At 41.3% G+C, this 22770-nt stretch overlaps 1 protein-coding gene across 3 annotated transcripts in view; it reads right to left on the bottom strand.

Annotated features, from left to right (window-relative positions):
* LOC311230620 (constitutive coactivator of PPAR-gamma-like protein 1 homolog) overlaps positions 1-22770 on the bottom strand; it is a 138919-nt gene that overhangs the window by 1878 nt on the left and 114271 nt on the right. For all 3 annotated transcript variants that reach the window (XM_084316955.1, XM_084316956.1, XM_084316957.1), the window contains exon 16: positions 20511-20607. In XM_084316955.1, the coding sequence (XP_084173081.1) occupies positions 20511-20607 (97 nt within the window). The remainder of the gene's footprint in view (positions 1-20510; positions 20608-22770) is intronic.

Genomic DNA, 22770 nt, shown 5'->3' with positions numbered 1-22770 from the left:
ATGAGATGAGAAGTTTTATTTTCGGTCTTTGTTTACAGATCAATCAAAAACACACACGTGTGGACTTTCAAAAGGAAAAGTAAAAAAAGAAAAAAAATCACAAATGTACATATTCAAAGTAAGCTCACACACAAAATCCAAACTCAATGGGCGGTCAGGTGGCGTAACGGAGATTGCGTTCGTCACCAACCCCGGAGCGGCTGGATTCGCCTGTTCGAATCCAGCTCACAGCTCCGGGGTTGTCACCAGCTTGGCTGGCCGTTCACACTAATACAATTGGCAGTATTAGAGGGTGGGAGAAGCTGGCGGGGTGGGTCCGGGTCGTTGTAAACAGCGACTCCTACAGTTCGGTCGGGGAGCCTGCTAAGCGCGGATAGGATCTAAGTGGGATAGTGTGATCCTTCCACACGCTACGCCCTCTCAGTGAGAATCCGCGCTGCCAGGTGAAAAGAAGCGGTTGATTGGCTGGACGTGTGTCGGAGGAAGCACGCGATAGCCTCCACTCTCCCAGACCGACTGTGGGGGGTAAGTGCGCAGCGACCAGGAAGGGGATTGGGAATTGGCATAACGACTAACATTGGGATAGAAGAAAAACGGAGGAAAAAGGAGGGGGAAAAAGATATTAAAAAAAAAAAAAAAAAAAAAAAAAAACTCAATGACCGAAAAAAGGAATAGGCTGAAGCACATGCTTATTTTTGCCTATCCTTTACAATTCTTAAAAACTAAATATACTTTAATATAAGAAAGAAAAATTTAAAATATGCTGCAAGATATAATTTTTTTTAGGGATGTCCGATATTATCGGCCGACCGATATTATCGGCCGATATCGGCAGTAAAATGTGATATCGGAAAATATCGGTATCGAGAAAAAAAAAAAAGAAAAAAAAAAAGTTTTACATTTATTTAACCTTTATTTACCCAGGCAAGCAAGTAAGAACCAATTCTTATTTTATTTATTGTCAAAAGTATGCATGTTGGTTTAATTCAACAACAAGAGATATGTAATGTTAATTTTTACTTTTTTAATTATCATATTTTGCACAGATAATGCTTACATTTAGAAAGCCTTTTGAATGCATCCAGTGAAATTATTAATTACCTGAAATTATTCAGTTTTTTTGGGGGGAAACCCTGCATATATCGGTATCGGTTGATATCGGTATCGGTATCGGTATCGAAATTAAGAGTTGGACAATATCGGAATATCGGTATCGCTAAAAAAGCCAATATCGAGCATCCCTAATTTTTTTCCTTTTTCTTTAACACTAGAACAGCCATGGAGAAAATGTCACTGATTCCCGCCAGAAGGGGTCAGATGACCCCACAGCTTATATGAGAAATATGAGAAAAATAAACAGTGTAAACTATATAATTACCTCTTAATATAAAAATATGAGGTTTACCACAGGTTTGAGGCACAAAAGAAAATTATAATAATAATAAATAAAAATATTATAATTATTTTTCCTTTTTTGACGGGCAAAGAGCCACATGCGGCTCGCGAGCCATGGGTTGGCCACCCCTGCGCTAGACGCTCACAAAGTGCTGTGACTTTCCACATATATATTCCATATATATGTGGAATAACATTCTAATTACATTTTCCTGAAGTCATTTTGAAATTTCAGAAACAGTGCCAGATAAAACTGGTACTTTTAGGAAAAGTCATTGAGTGACAGAGCTGGAGCTTGACCGAGTGACGAGGATGCATTTATTGAAAATGCCTAGGGGTCATTTGACCCCTTGTTGGCTGTGCTAGTGTTAAGAGAAAAAAAGAAAAGAGAAAATAAATGTTTGACGTTTTACTCAAAACTGTACTCCTGAATTATTTTATCCTTCAGGGCCTTTTTAAATCTCCCCTGAGAAGTACACAACTTCAACCCATCACTAAGACTATTCCACAATTTAACTCCCAAAATTGAAACACATCTAGCTTTTACATTAGTTCTTACCTTTTTACATGTTTTAAGAATACACAACCCTCTTGAATTATACTTTCCTTCTCTTGGTTGAAAGAGACATTGAATACAAGCTGGTAGGTTCTTACTCTTAGCACGAAAAATGAAAAGTTTTGTTTTTATTTGTCAGAACAAAATACAGGATACTTTATAATATAATGCTCGTTTCTTCTTGTTTCTTAAAGTAGGTAAAGTCAATATACATATCGCTGCTGACGGAACAAAACCTCGTAACTCCATTATTTCTTTTTTTTCAACTCAGTAGATCATCCTCCATGTGTGTGTGGTTTGACAAAGTCTACACAATGGGAAAGCATTAAACCAATCATCTGTCTAAACCTCGTAACTCTATTCGCCCTCAAATCTGTGTTCGTTTTTTTCATCTGCTGAAAAGTTGGGTTTTTGGAGTTATGAGGTTTTGTTTCCGCCAGCAGCGATATATACAATATACAATACAGAGTCAAATGAGTACCAGTGAGGTAGAATGCAGAGGTACACAACGTGGGGTAGGGTGCATAATTGTCATTAGAATCGATTAAAATGTATTCAGTACAAACAGCACAAGTACAGTACAACGAGAAGCAGTTTGGCATCCAACCAGAGTGCAAATGTAACAGTAAAGTGCAATAGTAATATACAATGTACAGGTGATTAAACTGGGTATATGTCGGTCGGGGCGACAGTGGCTCAGGACAGGAGGTAGAGCGGTCGTCTGGTAATCGGAAGGATCCCAGTTCGATTACCGCTCCTCCCAGGCAGCCTGTCGAAGTGTCCTTGAGCGAGACACTTAGCCCCTAACTGCTCCCGATGAGCAGGTTGGCACCTTGCATGGTCGCCTCCGCCGTCGGTGTGTGAATGTGTCTGAGTGAATGGGTCAAATGTGAGGAACAAATTGTAAAGCGCTTTGGATAAAAGCTGCTATATAAATGCAGCCATTTACTATTTATAAAATATATAGATTAGTACTACTGAGTTATAGTGCTAATCAGATGTATGCACAGAGTAATAAGATGGATTTTAAATTGCGGCGTATTGCTGTTGTCGGATGGGAACGTCATATAAAAAGGTCTCTAGTCTAGAGCCATATGAAATCAGTTTAATTTTTTTCCAAATTCCATTTAATTTTTTTCCAAATTCCGTTTTTTCCGTTTTAATATTTCAGAATTCTGTATTTTGCTTTGTACGCGCATTTTACCATCAGAAATAGTGTCTAATAAGTGGGAATGAATAAATGTCCACAATTTAATAAGATATAACAGTCCATTTAATAGGGCTGTCTTAAATACTTCGAAGCTTCGTTCGATGGGCATGGGATTCGAATATGAAAATAAAATTCGATTATAAAAAATTAAATAAAAAAGATATATATTTTTTTGTGCAAAATCAACTCTGCCTCTCTTTGTTAACTACAACAAGCAATGCTGTTTGTTATTTAAGATGAGGTCGGACTCGGCACTGACAGATTTGTGTTCATTGTGCTGCTTTTATAAAGCCTCAAATGACGGCTTACAATACCGGTATTTCATGAAAGCAGTGTTTTGTTTGTCTAAGATTTAAAAAGGTTTAAACTTCATAGCACTGACAAAGTTGAACAAAGTGCTGTACAAGTCCCAAAAAAAAAAAAAAAATTGCTCAATTCCGCGATTCCATCCGCGATTCCGTGAACGCGGATTTCATATGGCTCTAAATCCCTGTTTTCATGTTTTAAGACAAGAAATAAAAGATTGTAGAAAGAGAGATTGTATTATCCCCTGGGGAAGGGGGGGGGGGGGGTATCAACAACACTACAGGTTGGAAGGGAATGTACAAAGGTACATGAGAACAATATAATACATCTGAATAGAAAGTTCATATAGTCCCTCCAGGATGAAACCCCTCAAATATAGTAAATGTCAAATATTTAAACAAGGCAGGTTTTTAAAATTAATTCATGTTTTTGTAAATAAAAAGGAGAATCGAGTTTGGTTAAGGGTAGGTTAAGGTTAGGGGTTTTAGAGGATATCGTAGGGGTTTTAGAGGATAGGTTAGGGCAGGGGTGGGAAATTATTTTCCCCAGTGGGCCAAATGAGCAACTGAAAATATTTTGGAGGGCCGGGCCAAAATTTCGAACTCAATTATGCATAATATACATTTTATTTCTATATAAAAAGCAGTAAATGGCATTGTTTTGACAGCTGGTAAGAGTGTATGTTATTATTTGGCAATTAAAAGGTGAGGTTAGCTTTCAAAAATATAATTTATTCAAATAGAATTTCCAAAATGATAAACAAAATGTAAAACATTTAACTCATTTTCAGTCACATTAATAACAAAGGGCATTTTGAGTTTCATATACTATTGAAACAAGGATTTTCTTAGCTTTCTAAAGACATCACATCATCTTTGTAGCCAAAATAAACAAGACATGTGACTGAACTGTGTAAAGAAAAGTGTCCCAATTTTTTTGCCTTTTTGACTTTACATGCCTATATTAAGCATTTAATGTTTTCAGAACTGTGCAAAAAAAATATATATATCATGTGTCCCATTTCACTTGTTATATTTCCACATTTTAGTGTTCTTCAGTTCTTTTTTTTTTACTGTGCAGAAAAAAGAAAAGGATCAAGTGTCCCATTTCACTTGTTATATTCCCACATTTTAGTGTTCTTCAGTTCTTTTTTTTTCATTCAGTGTGAGAAATCCAGTCTCTTTTGAGCTTTAACAAGTCCATCAAAGTCAGGTTGAATGTCTGAGGTGGAGATGCGAAGCACAGCTGACAGATGTTCATCAGTGAGAGACCTGGATTTGGTAAACGTCATGACTGAGAATGTCTGTTCACATATGTAGGTGGATCCAAAGAGAACCAACATCTTCTGAGCATGTCTCCTCATGTTTGGAAAGTTCTCCTCCTTGAGAGCAGAGTAGAACTCTAGCAGTGATGCTGACTTAAAGTGCTCTTTCAGTAGTGAATCAGACTGCAGGTCAATGAGTTCAAGCTGAACATCAGTGGGTACACCATCAACACTGCAGGTAAAGGGAGAGGAAACCATTTCATCCTAAACCTTTTTGAAATCTTGAAAACGCCTTGAAAATTCATCATGCAGTGCTCCCAACATGGATGAGTACCTGTGCCGGTGATCAGCTGATGGTTTGACTTCTTTCAGGGTTTTCATGTGTTCGAGATTGTTGCTGCCTAGTTGCCTTGAAATTAATTGCAACTTTGTCATGAAGGCTTTCACATGGCTATGCATTTCATGAGCAAAAATGCCCTTGCCCTGCAGTTGTGTGTTCAGTAGTAGTTCACATTTGAACCGATACGGTACCGGTATCTGTGAATCGATACCGGTACCCAACGGTACCTTTTTTCTGTACTTTAGTCTCTAAAAATGTAATCTACCTACCTCAGTTGTAAAAAAAAATCCAAACTTCAAATAACCACACTTTCGACCGTTTTCGGCTTGCCATTGCCCCGACTGCTTTGTTGTTGAATCAAGTCAAATCCTAGGTTGACATGAAAAAAAAAAATATATATATATTTTTATTTATTATTATTATCATGTAATCTTTTGCGGGCCGTTTAGGATAGGTGAGGGGTTTTAGTGGATAGGTGAGGGCTTTTAGAAGATAGGTGAGGGGTTTTAGAGGATAGGTGAGGGCTTTTAGTGGATAGGTGAGGGCTTTTAGAGGATAGGTGAGGGGTTTTAGAGGATAGGTGAGGGGTTTTAGAGGATAGGTGAGGGGTTTTAGAGGATAGGTGAGGGCTTTTAGAGGATAGGTGAGGGCTTTTAGAGGATAGGTGAGGGCTTTTAGAGGATAGGTGAGGGCTTTTAGAGGATAGGTGAGGGGTTTTAGAGGATAGGTGAGGGGTTTTAGAGGATAGGTGAGGGGTTTTAGAGGATAGGTGAGGGCTTTTAGAGGATAGGTGAGGGGTTTTAGAGGATAGGTGAGGGGTTTTAGAGGATAGGTGAGGGGTTTTAGAGGATAGGTGAGGGGTTTTAGAGGATAGGTGAGGGGTTTTAGAGGATAGGTGAGGGCTTTTAGAGGATAGGTAAGGGCTTTTAGAGGATAGGTGAGGGCTTTTAGTGGATAGGTGAGGGCTTTTAGAGGATAGGTGAGGGGTTTTAGAGGATAGGTGAGGGGTTTTAGAGGATAGGTGAGGGGTTTTAGAGGATAGGTGAGGGCTTTTAGAGGATAGGTGAGGGCTTTTAGAGGATAGGTGAGGGCTTTTAGAGGATAGGTGAGGGCTTTTAGAGGATAGGTGAGGGGTTTTAGAGGATAGGTGAGGGGTTTTAGAGGATAGGTGAGGGGTTTTAGAGGATAGGTGAGGGCTTTTAGAGGATAGGTGAGGGGTTTTAGAGGATAGGTGAGGGGTTTTAGAGGATAGGTGAGGGGTTTTAGAAGATAGGTGAGGGCTTTTAGAGGATAGGTGAGGGGTTTTAGAGGATAGGTGAGGGGTTTTAGAGGATAGGTAAGGGCTTTTAGAGGATAGGTGAGGGGTTTTAGAGGATAGGTGAGGGGTTTTAGTGGATAGGTTAGGGGTTTTAGAGGATAGGTGAGGGCTTTTAGAGGATAGGTGAGGGCTTTTAGAGGATAGGTGAGGGGTTTTAGAGAATATGTGAGGGGTTTTAGTGGATAGGTGAGGGCTTTTAGAGGATAGGTGAGGGGTTTTAGAGGATAGGTGAGGGGTTTTAGAGGATAGGTGAGGGCTTTTAGAGGATAGGTAAGGGCTTTTAGAGGATAGGTGAGGGCTTTTAGTGGATAGGTGAGGGCTTTTAGAGGATAGGTGAGGGGTTTTAGAGGATAGGTGAGGGGTTTTAGAGGATAGGTGAGGGGTTTTAGAGGATAGGTGAGGGCTTTTAGAGGATAGGTGAGGGCTTTTAGAGGATAGGTGAGGGCTTTTAGAGGATAGGTGAGGGCTTTTAGAGGATAGGTGAGGGGTTTTAGAGGATAGGTGAGGGGTTTTAGAGGATAGGTGAGGGGTTTTAGAGGATAGGTGAGGGCTTTTAGAGGATAGGTGAGGGGTTTTAGAGGATAGGTGAGGGGTTTTAGAGGATAGGTGAGGGGTTTTAGAAGATAGGTGAGGGCTTTTAGAGGATAGGTGAGGGGTTTTAGAGGATAGGTGAGGGGTTTTAGAGGATAGGTAAGGGCTTTTAGAGGATAGGTGAGGGGTTTTAGAGGATAGGTGAGGGGTTTTAGTGGATAGGTTAGGGGTTTTAGAGGATAGCTTAGGGCTTTTAGAGGATAGCTTAGGGCTTTTAGAGGATAGGTGAGGGGTTTTAGAGGATAGGTGAGGGGTTTTAGAGGATAGGTGAGGGCTTTTAGAGGATAGGTAAGGGCTTTTAGAGGATAGGTGAGGGGTTTTAGAGGATAGGTGAGGGGTTTTAGAGAATATGTGAGGGGTTTTAGTGGATAGGTGAGGGCTTTTAGAGGATAGGTGAGGGGTTTTAGAGGATAGGTGAGGGGTTTTAGAGGATAGGTGAGGGCTTTTAGAGGATAGGTAAGGGCTTTTAGAGGATAGGTAAGGGCTTTTAGAGGATAGGTGAGGGGTTTTAGAGGATAGGTAAGGGGTTTTAGAGGATAGGTGAGGGCTTTTAGAGGATAGGTGAGGGCTTTTAGAGGATAGGTGAGGGGTTTTAGAGAATATGTGAGGGGTTTTAGTGGATAGGTGAGGGCTTTTAGAGGATAGGTGAGGGGTTTTAGAGGATAGGTGAGGGGTTTTAGAGGATAGGTGAGGGCTTTTAGAGGATAGGTGAGGGGTTTTAGAGGATAGGTGAGGGCTTTTAGTGGATAGGTGAGGGGTTTTAGAGGATAGGTGAGGGCTTTTAGAGGATAGGTGAGGGCTTTTAGAGGATAGGTGAGGGGTTTTAGAGGATAGGTGAGGGGTTTTAGAGGATAGGTGAGGGGTTTTAGAGGATAGGTGAGGGCTTTTAGAGGATAGGTAAGGGCTTTTAGAGGATAGGTGAGGGCTTTTAGTGGATAGGTGAGGGCTTTTAGAGGATAGGTGAGGGGTTTTAGAGGATAGGTGAGGGGTTTTAGAGGATAGGTGAGGGGTTTTAGAGGATAGGTGAGGGCTTTTAGAGGATAGGTGAGGGCTTTTAGAGGATAGGTGAGGGCTTTTAGAGGATAGGTGAGGGCTTTTAGAGGATAGGTGAGGGGTTTTAGAGGATAGGTGAGGGGTTTTAGAGGATAGGTGAGGGGTTTTAGAGGATAGGTGAGGGCTTTTAGAGGATAGGTGAGGGGTTTTAGAGGATAGGTGAGGGGTTTTAGAGGATAGGTGAGGGGTTTTAGAAGATAGGTGAGGGCTTTTAGAGGATAGGTGAGGGGTTTTAGAGGATAGGTGAGGGGTTTTAGAGGATAGGTAAGGGCTTTTAGAGGATAGGTGAGGGGTTTTAGAGGATAGGTGAGGGGTTTTAGTGGATAGGTTAGGGGTTTTAGAGGATAGCTTAGGGCTTTTAGAGGATAGCTTAGGGCTTTTAGAGGATAGGTGAGGGGTTTTAGAGGATAGGTGAGGGGTTTTAGAGGATAGGTGAGGGCTTTTAGAGGATAGGTAAGGGCTTTTAGAGGATAGGTGAGGGGTTTTAGAGGATAGGTGAGGGGTTTTAGAGAATATGTGAGGGGTTTTAGTGGATAGGTGAGGGCTTTTAGAGGATAGGTGAGGGGTTTTAGAGGATAGGTGAGGGGTTTTAGAGGATAGGTGAGGGCTTTTAGAGGATAGGTAAGGGCTTTTAGAGGATAGGTAAGGGCTTTTAGAGGATAGGTGAGGGGTTTTAGAGGATAGGTAAGGGGTTTTAGAGGATAGGTGAGGGCTTTTAGAGGATAGGTGAGGGCTTTTAGAGGATAGGTGAGGGGTTTTAGAGAATATGTGAGGGGTTTTAGTGGATAGGTGAGGGCTTTTAGAGGATAGGTGAGGGGTTTTAGAGGATAGGTGAGGGGTTTTAGAGGATAGGTGAGGGCTTTTAGAGGATAGGTGAGGGGTTTTAGAGGATAGGTGAGGGCTTTTAGTGGATAGGTGAGGGGTTTTAGAGGATAGGTGAGGGCTTTTAGAGGATAGGTGAGGGCTTTTAGAGGATAGGTGAGGGCTTTTAGAGGATATGTGAGGGGTTTTAGAGGATAGGTGAGGGGTTTTAGAGGATAGGCGAGGGCTTTTAGAGGATAGGTGAGGGGTTTTAGAGGATAGGTGAGGGGTTTTAGAGGATAGGTGAGGGCTTTTAGAAGATATGTGAGGGGTTTTAGAGGATAGGTGAGGGGTTTTAGAGGATAGGTGAGGGGTTTTAGAGGATAGGTGAGGGGTTTTAGAGGATAGGTGAGGGGTTTTAGAGGATAGGTGAGGGGTTTTAGAGGATATGTGAGGGGTTTTAGTGGATAGGTGAGGGCTTTTAGAGGATAGGTGAGGGGTTTTAGAGGATAGGTGAGGGGTTTTAGAGGATAGGTGAGGGGTTTTAGAGGATAGGTGAGGGGTTTTAGAGGATAGGTGAGGGCTTTTAGAGGATAGGTGAGGGGTTTTAGAAGATAGGTGAGGGGTTTTAGAGGATAGGTGAGGGCTTTTAGAGGATAGGTGAGGGGTTTTAGAGGATAGGTGAGGGGTTTTAGAGGATAGGCGAGGGCTTTTAGAGGATAGGTGAGGGGTTTTAGAGGATAGGTGAGGGCTTTTAGAGGATAGGTGAGGGGTTTTAGAGGATAGGTGAGGGGTTTTAGAGGATAGGCGAGGGCTTTTAGAGGATAGGTGAGGGGTTTTAGAGGATAGGTGAGGGCTTTTAGAGGATAGGTGAGGGGTTTTAGAAGATAGGTGAGGGGTTTTAGAGGATAGGTGAGGGGTTTTAGAGGATAGGTGAGGGGTTTTAGAGGATAGGTGAGGGCTTTTAGAGGATAGGTGAGGGGTTTTAGAGGATAGGTGAGGGCTTTTAGAGGATAGGTGAGGGGTTTTAGAGGATAGGTGAGGGGTTTTAGAGGATAGGTGAGGGGTTTTAGAGGATAGGTGAGGGGTTTTATAGGATAGGTGAGGGGTTTTAGAGGATAGGTAAGGGCTTTTAGAGGATAAGTGAGGGGTTTTAGAGGATAGGTGAGGGCTTTTAGAGGATAGGTGAGGGGTTTTAGAGGATAGGTGAGGGGTTTTAGAGGATAGGTGAGGGCTTTTAGAGGATATGTGAGGGGTTTTAGAGGATAGGTGAGGGCTTTTAGAGGATAGGTGAGGGGTTTTAGAGGATAGGTGAGGGGTTTTAGAGGATAGGTGAGGGTTATGAACAACCTGATGAGTTCCTGCTTCACCTAAAGTAACAACCCTGTAACAGTGACCATGAGAATTCATGTAATAATCATTTGGCGCAGGTTAAAAAAATAAATAAAAAAAACACACAACAGATTGGAATCCCTACTGGGGAACAAACAAAATACGAAGGCTGAGAGCAGTTTGGATGTTAATTAGTGTTAAAAATGAAGGGGTTTCTGACGGCATAACGACCAGCTGGGACCACGGGACGTTCCTGTCCACGCCGCCAGGAACGCTGACGCAACGCTGTAGTATATCTATCATTACACTGTAATTAAGCAGAGGAGAGAGCTGTGTTCACACTCATTAACCTGCAAATGGCACAAACTGTTAACACTTATTCCATGTTAAAAAGGAATTGTGGTGTTTTCCACCTCTCTTGGGTTATTTTCCTCATGTCATGTTGTTTCCTCTCCTCCACAAGCCACTCCCCCATCTCCTCCACAAGCCACGCCCCCACCTCATCCACATACCACGCCCCCATCGCATACATAAGCCACACCCCCATGCCCACCATAAGCCATGCCCCCAGTCTTAGTAGTTATAATTTGCACAGTACAGACTATAACGTATGCCATATATCATGTCAGTTAGGGTACCTTTTGTATACTGCACCTTGTATATACTGTTTACTTTTACCGTTACTCATAGTATATATTTCAGAGTCAAAATTCTCTATTGCCTATATTTATTGTAATGTATAATATAACCGACAGGGCATACAGACCCTCATCTGCACCTTTGTTTACACTAGTTTATCTTTCTCTTATTACATGGCGTTTTAACATTCACCAAAATGCTTGATTGTGATTGGTCAATAGCGCTCGGTTGCCCCTAACAGCGGTCAATTATTTCTCGATAATTCACCGCTGCTATGGGCAACGCGCAATAATGACCGCTGTTAGGGGCAACAGAGCGCTATTGACCAATCACAATCCAGCATTTTGATCGGAGTCACGAAAGCTAAGCTTTACCATTATGCACAGCTGCACTACATCAGGTGCAATCAAGTCCACACACCTGCCGGCGATGACAGAGGAGCAACAGAACAACTGCGTCTGCATTTGATCTCGTCTATATTGTAAGTAAGTTAGCCCTGTAATAAGCGGGATAATGTATAGCTATACTCTGTCATTGTCGCAAAATAATTGACCTTCACTGCGTTTAGAACACCGTGTCAGTCAGGGCGGTTAGGTGGCCGAGCGGAGATTGCGTTCGTCACCAACCCCGGAGCTGTGAGCTGGATTCGCCTGTTCGAATCCAGCTCACAGCTCCGGGGTTGTCACCAGCTTGGCTGGCCGTCTGCACTAATACAATTGGCTGTATTAGAGGGTGGGAGAAGCTGGCGGGGTGGGTCCGGGTCGTTGTAAACAGCGACTCCTACAGTTCGGTCGGGGCGCCTGCTAAGCGCGGATAGGACTCGAGGGGGATAGTGTGGTCCTCCCACACGCTACGCCCCCTCGATAAGAATCCGCGCTGCCAGGTGAAAAGAAGCAGTGATTGGCTGGACGTGTGTCGGAGGAAGCACGTGGTAGCCTCCACTCTCCCAGATGATCTGACTGTGGGGGGTAAGTGCGCAGCGACCAGGAAGGGACTGGGAATTGGCATACGACTAACATTGGGATGGGAGAAAATCGGTGGAAAATGGAGGGGGAAAAAGACCAAAAAGAAAAAAAAAAAAAGAACACCGTGTCAGTCAATTATATTGCGACAATGACCTCGTAGCTATACATTATCCCTTACATATTTCTATATTCAGAGTTAATTATATTGTTTACACTGTTTACTTTTCACATATTTCTATATTCAGAGTTAATTATATTGTTCACACTGTTATTCACATTATCTTTAAATTCAGATCAAATTCCATTGCCTATAATTCTACTCTTACCCTGCCCATAAATTTTTTTAAATCCAATGGCGATTTGACGCCAGGTCGACGGTGGGCTTGTCAGTGGGATATTTCACTGGCTCAGGTCTTCGCACCAACGACACGTCGCGAGTTCACAATATTTATTGAGACGAAATGGAGAAAAGAGAGCAGAGAAGAGACGCGCGCCGACCTGGCGGGTTAGCAGGTGAGGAGTGACTGACCCTGAAAGCAGAACTAGTCATTTTATTTCGATATGGAAGAGGCTCACAGTCCTTATTTTGAAGCCTGGGTTTTGGTGTAACTTTGACTTTATTGTCTATTGCAGGGGTAGGCAACCCTAGGCACGCGCAGGCACGCGGGGGCATTTTCATAGGCACAGGGGGCAGCATTCAACTTTTTTTCTTTTTTCTTTTTTTTTAATAAATATTATAGTGAAATATTTTGCACTGTTGTCGCATTTATCTTGTTGAAATCCTCCCACAGGTTCTTTTTACTACCACATATTTAATTGAGACCCTTTATTTGTTTATTATTTCAATTTAGCTGGAAATACATTGATACATCATTCAGTAACATTTGCAGAGCCTTATAACAAAAACATTATTACGGTCACCATTGTGACCAGTGGGATTAATCAACAAATTTTATTATTTATTTTTCTATTTCATTGAACATTGCACATGTTAAAACCCATTTTTTTTACTCAAAATGTGAGTATTACCAAGTCAACTTGTGTTCTTAAAACAATAAACATAGTTTTATTAGGTTGAAATAATGTGGTTGTGTACTTATTTTTCTGTTAATTTATTATGGATTGAAAACTGAAAACCTTAATGCACAGTAACTGAACTCAATATTTTTAAGTTCTGGTAACTTATTATAATTTATTTTTACAGTGTAGTCTTGCGATCAATCAAAACTTATTTACATGATATACCTCACATTCACCCTCCATTCACATCCTGGTGTTCTCCATTAGGCCTGTAGGTGGAGCTATGACAGCACACGTACAGTACACACACACCGATGGTGTGTGATTTGTCCAAAAATGAATGGGCAAATGTGAGTGAAATGGTCGCACTGTATGCAGCTGTTTGTCTGCATTGCATCCCCCCCCCCCCCCAACTCAGATTTAGGGTTGATACAACCATCATAATAATATTGTTAATAATAACAATAACAATAATGATGTAATAATGTAAAAATTATCATTAAAAATACCTGATTATGAGGGAAAAAAATTACAATGCATGGAATATTGTTGAGGCACACTAGTTACAACTATATTTCAAACAGGCACTCCATGTCAAAAAGGTTGCTGACCCCTGGGCCCTCATGCATCAACGTGGACTTTGAACTTGACCTACTTCCACACGTAAGCACGGAATGTAGAACTAGCGTACGCACAGGGAAGTCGGCATTCATCACACGTGCGTACGCAGGCTCTATGGTCCTCCGTGTTGATGAATACCACTTTGTTCTACCGTCAATGCTCGTGCATGATTATCCATATATGGTCATGAAAATGAGGAAACACCCCCCATGGGATGTGAAATAATGGACCGACCCGAGCGGGACTCCGAGAAACTCCACGGAGAATTCACTGCTGTCGAACCAAGAAGACACTATCGCGTATTATGATTTATGGGATAAATAAAAGGCGGACTTGTAAACGGTGATGTCAGATATCAACGGCTCCCTAAAACCATTGCTGCAATTCTGCCTGGACAGCTCAAAATACTAATAAAGACCGTTCGTTGACCACTGTTTGGCGCTGGTTGTGTGTCATTATAACCGTGCTGTATGAATGCCTTTATTAGTTGTGTTCGATTGGCTATATGATTTTTAGAGGCATCTATTTTGTTGTCGGCTAATAAAGACCGCGCTTTTCCCGTGTTGTTTGATTAATACCCACGGATTAAAGTTCTCCTCAATTCTATTCCAAATCGCGATGGATCTCCCGTCAATTTTCTACCTGCTGCATATGATTTCTAGAGGCATACTACAATCTATTTTGATGTCAGTATTGGGTAGCCTATATAAACAATATAATACGAGAGCATAGAACAATGAATCTCACTGCATGTATGATGTATCCTGCCTTTCAATACATGAACTTGAATCCCATCATATAGTCTGTCCACTATCTGCATGGTGTCATTGCAATGCGTTTTCTATTCTTTCTTGTACAGTAAAAAGGGGGAAGAACACTATATTCATATGACTTATTCTGCTTACAGCTTCGAAATTCCACTTGTTTCGTTTAACGTAAAGCCTTTTAAATATAATCAAAACGTTCCCGTGTTTCGGCGGTCTGTGCGCAAAATAATAACGAGTTGAGCTTTATGATTTATGATGAATTGAAAATGGGGGACCCTGATGTAAACAAGACGAAAGTTGGTCTGCATCCCCAATTAACAATTGTATGTACTGAGCTGTACTGTACTGTACCCATTCTGCAATCTGTTAATAAACTTTTCAATCAATCAATCAATCAAGCTACGCGGAGCGCAGTCAGTCAGTAGCCTACACCCCGTATATTCCGATAACGCTATATAAACCATGAATGAATGAATGAATGAAAACTTTATTAACAGATTGCAGAATGGGTACAGTACAGTACAGCTCAATACATACAATTGTTAAGGGGATGCAGACCAGAGAAAGACTTTCGTCTTGTTTACATCAGGGTCCCCCATTTTCAATTCATCGTAACATATATGACATGCTGCATTCATTCTGAGAGAAAGATCTATTATTCCAAATGCTATTTATAGGGTTTTGACCATAATTACACTACTGTTGCTATCTTACAATGAACTATAATGAACTACGGTTCATACAGAACATCCAGTGTTATTATGCACAGAAGCTCATTTCCTTGTTGTAATAATATATTCTACCACTGGGAGCTAGGTACGCCAGGTCTGAAATGTGCGTAGATGTAAGCACGAAGTCAAGTTCAAATCGAAATTGATGAATCCCACTCTTTGCTTAGAAATGATCGTACGCACAGGGTAAGCACAGATCTGTGCGTAGAACACGTTGATGCATGAGGGCCCTGGTCTATTGAGTGACTTTTACCTGCGAATGACATTTTTTTTTATCTCTGCTTCCTGTTCTACACTGTGCTGCCTGTTCTACACTGTGTGAATGAATGAATGAATGAAAACTTTATTTAACAGATTGCAGAATGGGTACAATACAGTACGGCTCAATACACACAATTGTTAAGGGGATGCAGACCAGAGAAAGACGTTTGTCTTGTTTACATCAGGGTCCCCCATTTTCAATTCATAGTGACATTCATGACATACACAACATACATACTGTGCTGCCTGTTTATTGTGTGTCCCTGCTTGTCTGTGTGTTTTGTGTGTAAACCGTAAACGGCTGCATTTATATAACAGTTTTTATCCAAAGCGCTTTACAATCACATTTTACCCGTTCACTCACACATTCACACACAGACGGCGGAGGTGACAGTGCAAGGTGCACCAACCTGCTCATCGGGAGCAGTTAGGGGTTAAGTGTCTCGCTCAGGGACACTTTGACACGCTGCCCGGGAGGAGTGGGAATCGAACCCGGGAACCTCCGGATTACCAGGCGACTGCTCTACCTCCAGAGCCACTGTCTGGGTTCATGACTAGTTTAACGTGTGATTCATGTATCCGGGTAGTGATCGAGAAAAGAGAAAAGATACTCTTTAGATCCTGGGACTGAGGCCTTGTCTGACATCCCTAATTATTAGGAGATGCAGTCATAGCTCAACTCCTGTAGGGGGCGCACTCAGCAAGGTGGCTTTGGCAAGAGGTGCAAACGGCGCTACAGTGGCCCGCAGGGTGTGAGAGCATGGGGTTATATTAGCTGCAGAAGGCGTTGCAACATGGAAGTGTGTTTATCACACCATGCTATAGCATGAAGGTCCCTATTACTTACTTCACCAGAGCATATATTTAGCATATTTAGCATTTTTTGATTATATATATTAGATTAGATATTAGTTATTAGATTATATATATATATATATATATATATATATATTGTAACTATATATATTGTAACTATATTTATTGTAGGGCAAATCTTGCACCTTGACCTTTTTACACTGCCTACTTGCCCATGTCCAGAGTTAATTATATTGTTATATTGTTTACACTGCCTATTTTTATTCTATTTTTACTATAATTCTATGACCTCTATCATGTCTTCTTCTCCCCGTACCTCCCCTCCCCCCCTGCTATGATGCCTGAATTTCCCCAAGGGGATCAATAAAGGAATATCTGATCTTATCTTATCTTAAGCCCACATCCTCAATCGTCCTGCTTGTACATTTATGTCAAGATACAAAAAATGGGTTAAGTATTTAGTTTTTTTGATATGAAAGCAACGAGGCAGTAAACTCGGCTTATTATTATAATTTGTATAATTCTTTAATGCACTTTTCCACTAATTAATCTTCTTTGCCTATAATACTACCTACTATACTAATATGTCTCTACTACTCTGCAGCGCCCAAGTTTCAACACTGTTTGCTGAACATTGTTACTCAGCTGTAAGAGTTGTACCCTTCCTGCTGACTTGTCCTACAGAACGTATAAGTCGCGTTGGATAAAAGCGCTCAGCTAAATGACTAAATGTAAATGTAATTTTCTAAGAAGTCTCATCTGATTGGTCACAAACTCAGTAATCTAAGTACATCTGAAAAGCACCTACAGAGACATTCTGATTTAGATGTCCGAGGTATTGGAAATAGAAATTAGCATCGGTTAGCAAAGCTCAAGGTCAAGGTCTTTCTCCACAATAAAAAAAAAAGAATCACCAACCAAAAAGCTTTTTAACTGTTTCACAAGATAGATTTAACCTTGCAGGCAGCAGGCTTGGTGAGATCAGGCCAGAATCCCTCTGGCCAGGCTTCAGGTTATACGCTTGTGCCTTGGACCACAGTGTCCTTGGAGGAACGACTGGTGGCCGCTAGCGGACTGACCATCGGGAGCACCGGGAGTTTTCCCGGTGGCCTGGCAGACTGGCATGGCCTGGCCCTGTCAGACTGGCAATGTATTTTATTTATTTGTATATTATATTATTTTGTTGACCGCAGTCAGGCCACTGAAATCCGAAGCAGGCAGCAGTCAGTATAAGTGTTTCTAGTTGCGCGGAGATGTGCTCTATACGTTCGTTTGGCAGGAATGAGTTAACTATTATCACCCAGCGCGAGGCAGAGATGCTGCTAAACGTTTTTTTTTGCAGTCCTTTTATCATCTATTTGACTCGAAGAAGACTTGGAACTAGCGATTGAGACCAGGCATAAACTCATAAAGAAAGAAAGCATAAAGATTAAGAAATCGAGAAGTTGGGTCATTTTCCTATTGACTTGTATACAATCAGAATTCTTTTTGCAGCTGTTGACTGTATAAATGGGCGAGTTATATACAAATGCACCCCCTGCAGTTGTTATGAACAGTGAAATTAGCTATAGACAGTGTTGGTTGCTGTAATTAAACTAATTACTATTTTACTTCTTTCTTATTTCTGCTCATTGGATAGTAAATTCCAGATATTTGTTTTTTTAGTTCAAGAGTTTTAAAAGAAAAGGATTTGCCCATCACCTTTCCACAGAGTTCACACACTAATATGAAGCACTCTTCTTTAAATAATGTTTGCTGTGATTTGAAGCTTTTCTACAGTTGCATGTTTTGTTTTTGTTTTAACTTTTTCCTGTTATACTTGCAGTTATGTAGGCAATGTTGAATTCTATTATAGTGAACAAATAGGTAACATGTAACGTCATATTAGCATTCCTACCCAAGAATAAATAAAGTTATCCAAAAACAAATTAATTTAATTCATTAATTTGTTTATTTCAATTGAGACACTAATGGAAACAAATAAAAAGATGAACATTTAAAATAAAACAGCAACATGTAAGAAACATTGTAAACATTAATTGTAAGGTCACTACGTCAGGGAGGAACTAATCACCTGTATCTGTTGGTTTTAACATGTTCTTTGTTGTCGTAACACACAGCGGCTCTGTAGCTACAACTTAAGCTAGACTCAGAGACATTTCACACAAAGCTGACCACCTCTCCAAATGAGGCAAAAATGAATGTCAGACTTTTTTGGGAAGCCTCAACAAAAGAAGATGATGTGACCGCCACCGCCTGGACATCGATGCCCTAATAAGACCTTCATCCGCGCCAACCCGGAGAGAAAGGCCACATTTGGAGTTGGAGGTGAAGTTGTGGGATGCGCGGCGCATCTAAGGTAAGGGACAATATATAATGTTGTCGTTTAAAACTGCCGCCGTGCAGCATCAGGCATTGGGCTGTGTTGGCACTTTCTTCGTCTGTTAACTTACCATGGTGATTGATCTGATCTGTGGTCTGTGCTGCCCTGCTAAACTGTGAGTTGTTCAGCAAACTTAACAGTCGAGTCATTCCTGCTCCTTAATTTGCCCCTCAGCATCCCGTTATAAATGTGTTCCGTGCAGGGTTTCTGTTAGAACAAATTGTTGCCGGTCTCAGGGTCCGGTAGATTTAAATCTACCGGTCAAATGAGAGAAATTCCGGTCAGAGTTTATTGAGCTTAAAAACAATTGATAGGCAGGCTATATAAAGAATGACATCCTCAAGGCATGTAGATTTATAATATTTTAACTTAAAACTAGGTTACTTTTGCGTATACAGTCATTATATTCCAAATAAAATAAGTCCAGAGACTCCGTGCTGCTGCCGACTTTAAATCAAATAGGTGTCTGTGGGCAGTCGCCCGACATTAATAAACAGCAGTCTGTTATAATCACATTTTTATGAGCTAACGAATTCCGTTATATTGGACATGTATTAATTATATCAAGCGAAGAACTGAGAAATTTGGCAGAGAGAGACGGCAACATTATCGTGGGTTTGCGTGATGACTCTCCACCTCCCAACGACTTATTTGCGAGAGTATGCCGCTGCAGAGCAGCAGATTCAGCTGTTTTCAGGCCCTATCTGGGGACCGCTCAGCAGCGCCCCCCACCCAACAGCTGAATTGCCAATGGCTGAATTGGAGTACTGCACTGTGCCGGCACACATGGTGGATTCTGTGGCTCTGCAGCTGCATGCACTCGCAAACCCAGCACTAAGCTCCCGCTGACAACATCGCTGTCATTATTATACCTGCTTGGTGAAGCAACGATGAAACAAATGTAATGATTGTTTCGTTCATCGCATAGGCTATTTAATTTGAGCCTATTTTAATACAATTCAAATAATCAAATTGTGCTTAGAGGGAATTATTTTCACCGGACATTAAGACCGGAGAGATTAAATATGTCGGACTTCAACAGATTTTGCCGGTCAAACGGAAACCCTGGTTCCGCGGCTATGATTATATTCTGTTGGCCTGGCCTGCCTGAGTCAAATTCCCGGTAGGAATTATGGTCCCAGTCCGCGACTGCTGGTGGCTACGGGCAAAGATACTCTGCCAAGGAGTCCTGATCCAAACAGTTTGCAAGGACGGCTTACCAGATGGTTCTGTGTAACGTCTGGAGCGTCAGGTTAGATGACTGTATAGAAGGCCTTAAATGTAATTTTCTCTGATAAAGTGTAAAAAAAATTCAAATAACCACTTCCACTTGCATCGTTAACAAATGCCAATAATATCCAATTCCAATATCTCAAAAAATAACATATATACGGTGCGAGTGCTTTTGGCGTGAACTGAAATCACTCAAATCAGATCCACTTTAGGAAATGAAAAATATGAAGAATTATTTCTACCATTCCATATCCATTCATTCATTAAACCTAGTTCGAGTCCTGAGAAAAGGGCATTTTAAGTAAACTTGATATTACTTTTTGGAATAAAGCCACAGGCTCCCATTAATATTTAGTTGTGTCCTTCTGAAAACAAGAATAAGATATTCTATGATTCTATGTGGCCTCAAGAGTATCTGCTACTGGAGGAGAATATGATTTAAAGGAACAAGCCAACTCTCTTCTCCAGAGAGAGACAAGAAGATAGATACCAGTTTCCCCTCTGTGCGTTTAGTAGAAAGATATCTGGCCGCACGTTAGCCTAGCGTAGCACAATGAATGGAGGCGGACAGTGCCAGTAACACCTCTCTAGGCTAACAGGCACTGACCGCTTCCATTCATTGTGCTAAGCTAGGCTAACATGGAACAGAGGAAACTGGTATCTATCTTCTTGTCTCTCTCTAAAGAAGACGGTAATTGCCCAAAATGTTGGCGTGTTCCTTTAAACTGCAAATAACCTGATGTGAAACTTTGGGTAAAACCTAAAAGGAGGCTCAAAGGTCTGAGTCTGGAGTACAGCAGAGGAATGAATGATGAGGAGAAATATTCAACAACGCTGGCATTTTCCTTTTTTTACGGTGCTGAATAACTCGGCTTTGATCCCTGAAACGGCGGCGCGGTCGTGCTCACCTGGTACGCCCACGGACTCTTGAACCCGCGAGTGTGGAACCGGACTCCCCGGCCGAAGGTCCTGAAGACCGGCGTGGAAATCACGCCTCTCGGACGCCTGCGGGAAGGAATGAATTAAATGAATGAATGAATGAAACAGATTGCAGAATGGGTACAATACAGTACGGCTCAATACATGCACAATTGTTAAGGGGATGCAGACCAGTGAAAGACGTTTGTCTTGTTTACATCAGGGTCCCCCGTTTTCAATTCATAGTGACATTTATGACACACACAACATACATGACATCATGACATTTATGACATAGGGACATGCATGACATACAGGTATATAGTACTGTTACATTTGTGACATACCGGTATGATATGCAAATATACAGTACTGTTACCCATAGATCCTAACAGAGAATATATATGATGGGGAGGAGACTGTACATTAGGAGGGGGTGGGTGCGTGGGAGAAAAAATATACATACGGTGGGGAGAAAATATATACATACGGTGGGGAGGAGACTGTCTATTTGGAGGGGGGGGGGGGGGGGGGGGGGGTTGGACATTTACGGTGGCCAGTTTCGAATGGCAGCCTCCCATAGGTGCTCTTTAAGAGCGGAGGAGTGGAACGTGGCCATGAATTAATAAAACACAACTCTCAAAACGTGAGGTTGTTTGAAAACTGAACGTGATGACATGATAACGGCTACTGGTCGTCGGAAGCTATATCATTCCTAGGTCGTCCGGAGGTAGAATTCTGAGAAAGCATTCACAAAACCTCACACGCCCCAAAAGGGTTAAGGAACACGCCAACATTATGGGAAATACCGTTTTCTCCAGAGTCGGACAAGAAGATGTCCTCTCTGTGTGTTCAGTAGTAATCTATCCGGCCGCAAGCTAGCCTTGCTTAGCACAAATTAATGGAAGTGGATACGGACCAGTTAGTTTAGCTGTTTACATTTACCGGGTAGTCATTTAGCAGAACGCTTTTATACAAAGCGACTTACAAGTTGTGTACAACAAGTCAGCAGGAAGGAAACAACGCTGGCAGCTAAGGGTCAGTAAGATTGTTCGTCAAACAGTGTTGAACTTGGGTGCTACAGACTTGAGTGCATAGTAGTATAGAGATATTAGCATAGGAGGTAGTAGTATAGGAAGGGTAGATTACTTAGCAGCAGAGTGCATACTAGTGAAAGACACTACAAGGTTAACTGTTGGCCAAAAACACCTCTCCCGGAGCTAAGATAAAATAAGATATTCCTTTATTGATCCCCTTGGGGAAATTCCAGTGACACACACATACAGGCTAGCTTAGTGTCTGTATCCGCTTCCATTAATTTGTACTAAGCTAGGCTAGTGTCTGTATCCGCTTCCATTAATTTGTGCTAAGCTAGGCTAGCTTGCAGCCGGATAGCTTTCTACTGAACGCACAGAGAAAGGAAATTGGTATCCATCTTCTTGTCTGACTCTGGAGAATGTACATTACAGTGAAAAGCTTGGTTCTGTATGAGCCTCCTGAGATTGTGCTTCATACAGTAAAAAAAAAAAAAACACTATACAAAATATACAATAAAACTAAAGTACAAAATGCAAACAAAATGCAAAAATTAGGTAGAAATGTAGTGCAAATCATTTAGTAATAAATAGATGAAATAGATAAAATATGGTGTTAAAGTGTTTAAAGTCAGTTTACACAGGTATTGGCCAACTAGTAGGTACGGTCATCAACTAGTCCCTGGAGGGGTAATGTACTTTTTATAATAGATATGAACCAGTCACTCTAGTAGTCAGTGGCAGTTGTACAGCATTAAGTAGACAGAACTACATCTGAATCAAATAGAATTGGCAAATAATTACAAGTGCAGCGATTTAAAATTCATGATTCTTTTGCGTCACGATTGAATAAAGAAAAAGAATTCTGAATTCACTATATGAATAGATCTGATGCTAGTTTCTGTTTTGAGTTACTTTTCCCATTCGACTGCGGCCAACACTTAACCACACTGAATCAAATGTAAACTTTTACTCAATGTAGACTTTGAGTAAGATTTATTTTCCAGTTTAGTCACTCAATATGAAACATAAATGCAGCCATTTGAACAGAAACATGTTCCTGCCGGTCTTCTGCAGTCACAAAGCAAGGGCAAATCTTTTTATTTTCTTCTCAAAAAATTATTTTGGGATTTATGACTCGATTTTGAATCTGTAGTGATTATCTCTATACTTATGCGCATGGATCTCTTCCAACACCCCTACAGATAATCCTTAG

The sequence above is a fragment of the Notolepis coatsorum genome, assembly GCF_963971535.1.
Source record: "Notolepis coatsorum genome assembly, chromosome: 6".
Lineage (NCBI taxonomy): Eukaryota > Metazoa > Chordata > Actinopteri > Aulopiformes > Paralepididae > Notolepis > Notolepis coatsorum.
The sequence above is the reverse complement of the archived record's forward strand: the minus strand, read 5'-3'. Positions and strand labels throughout refer to the sequence as shown.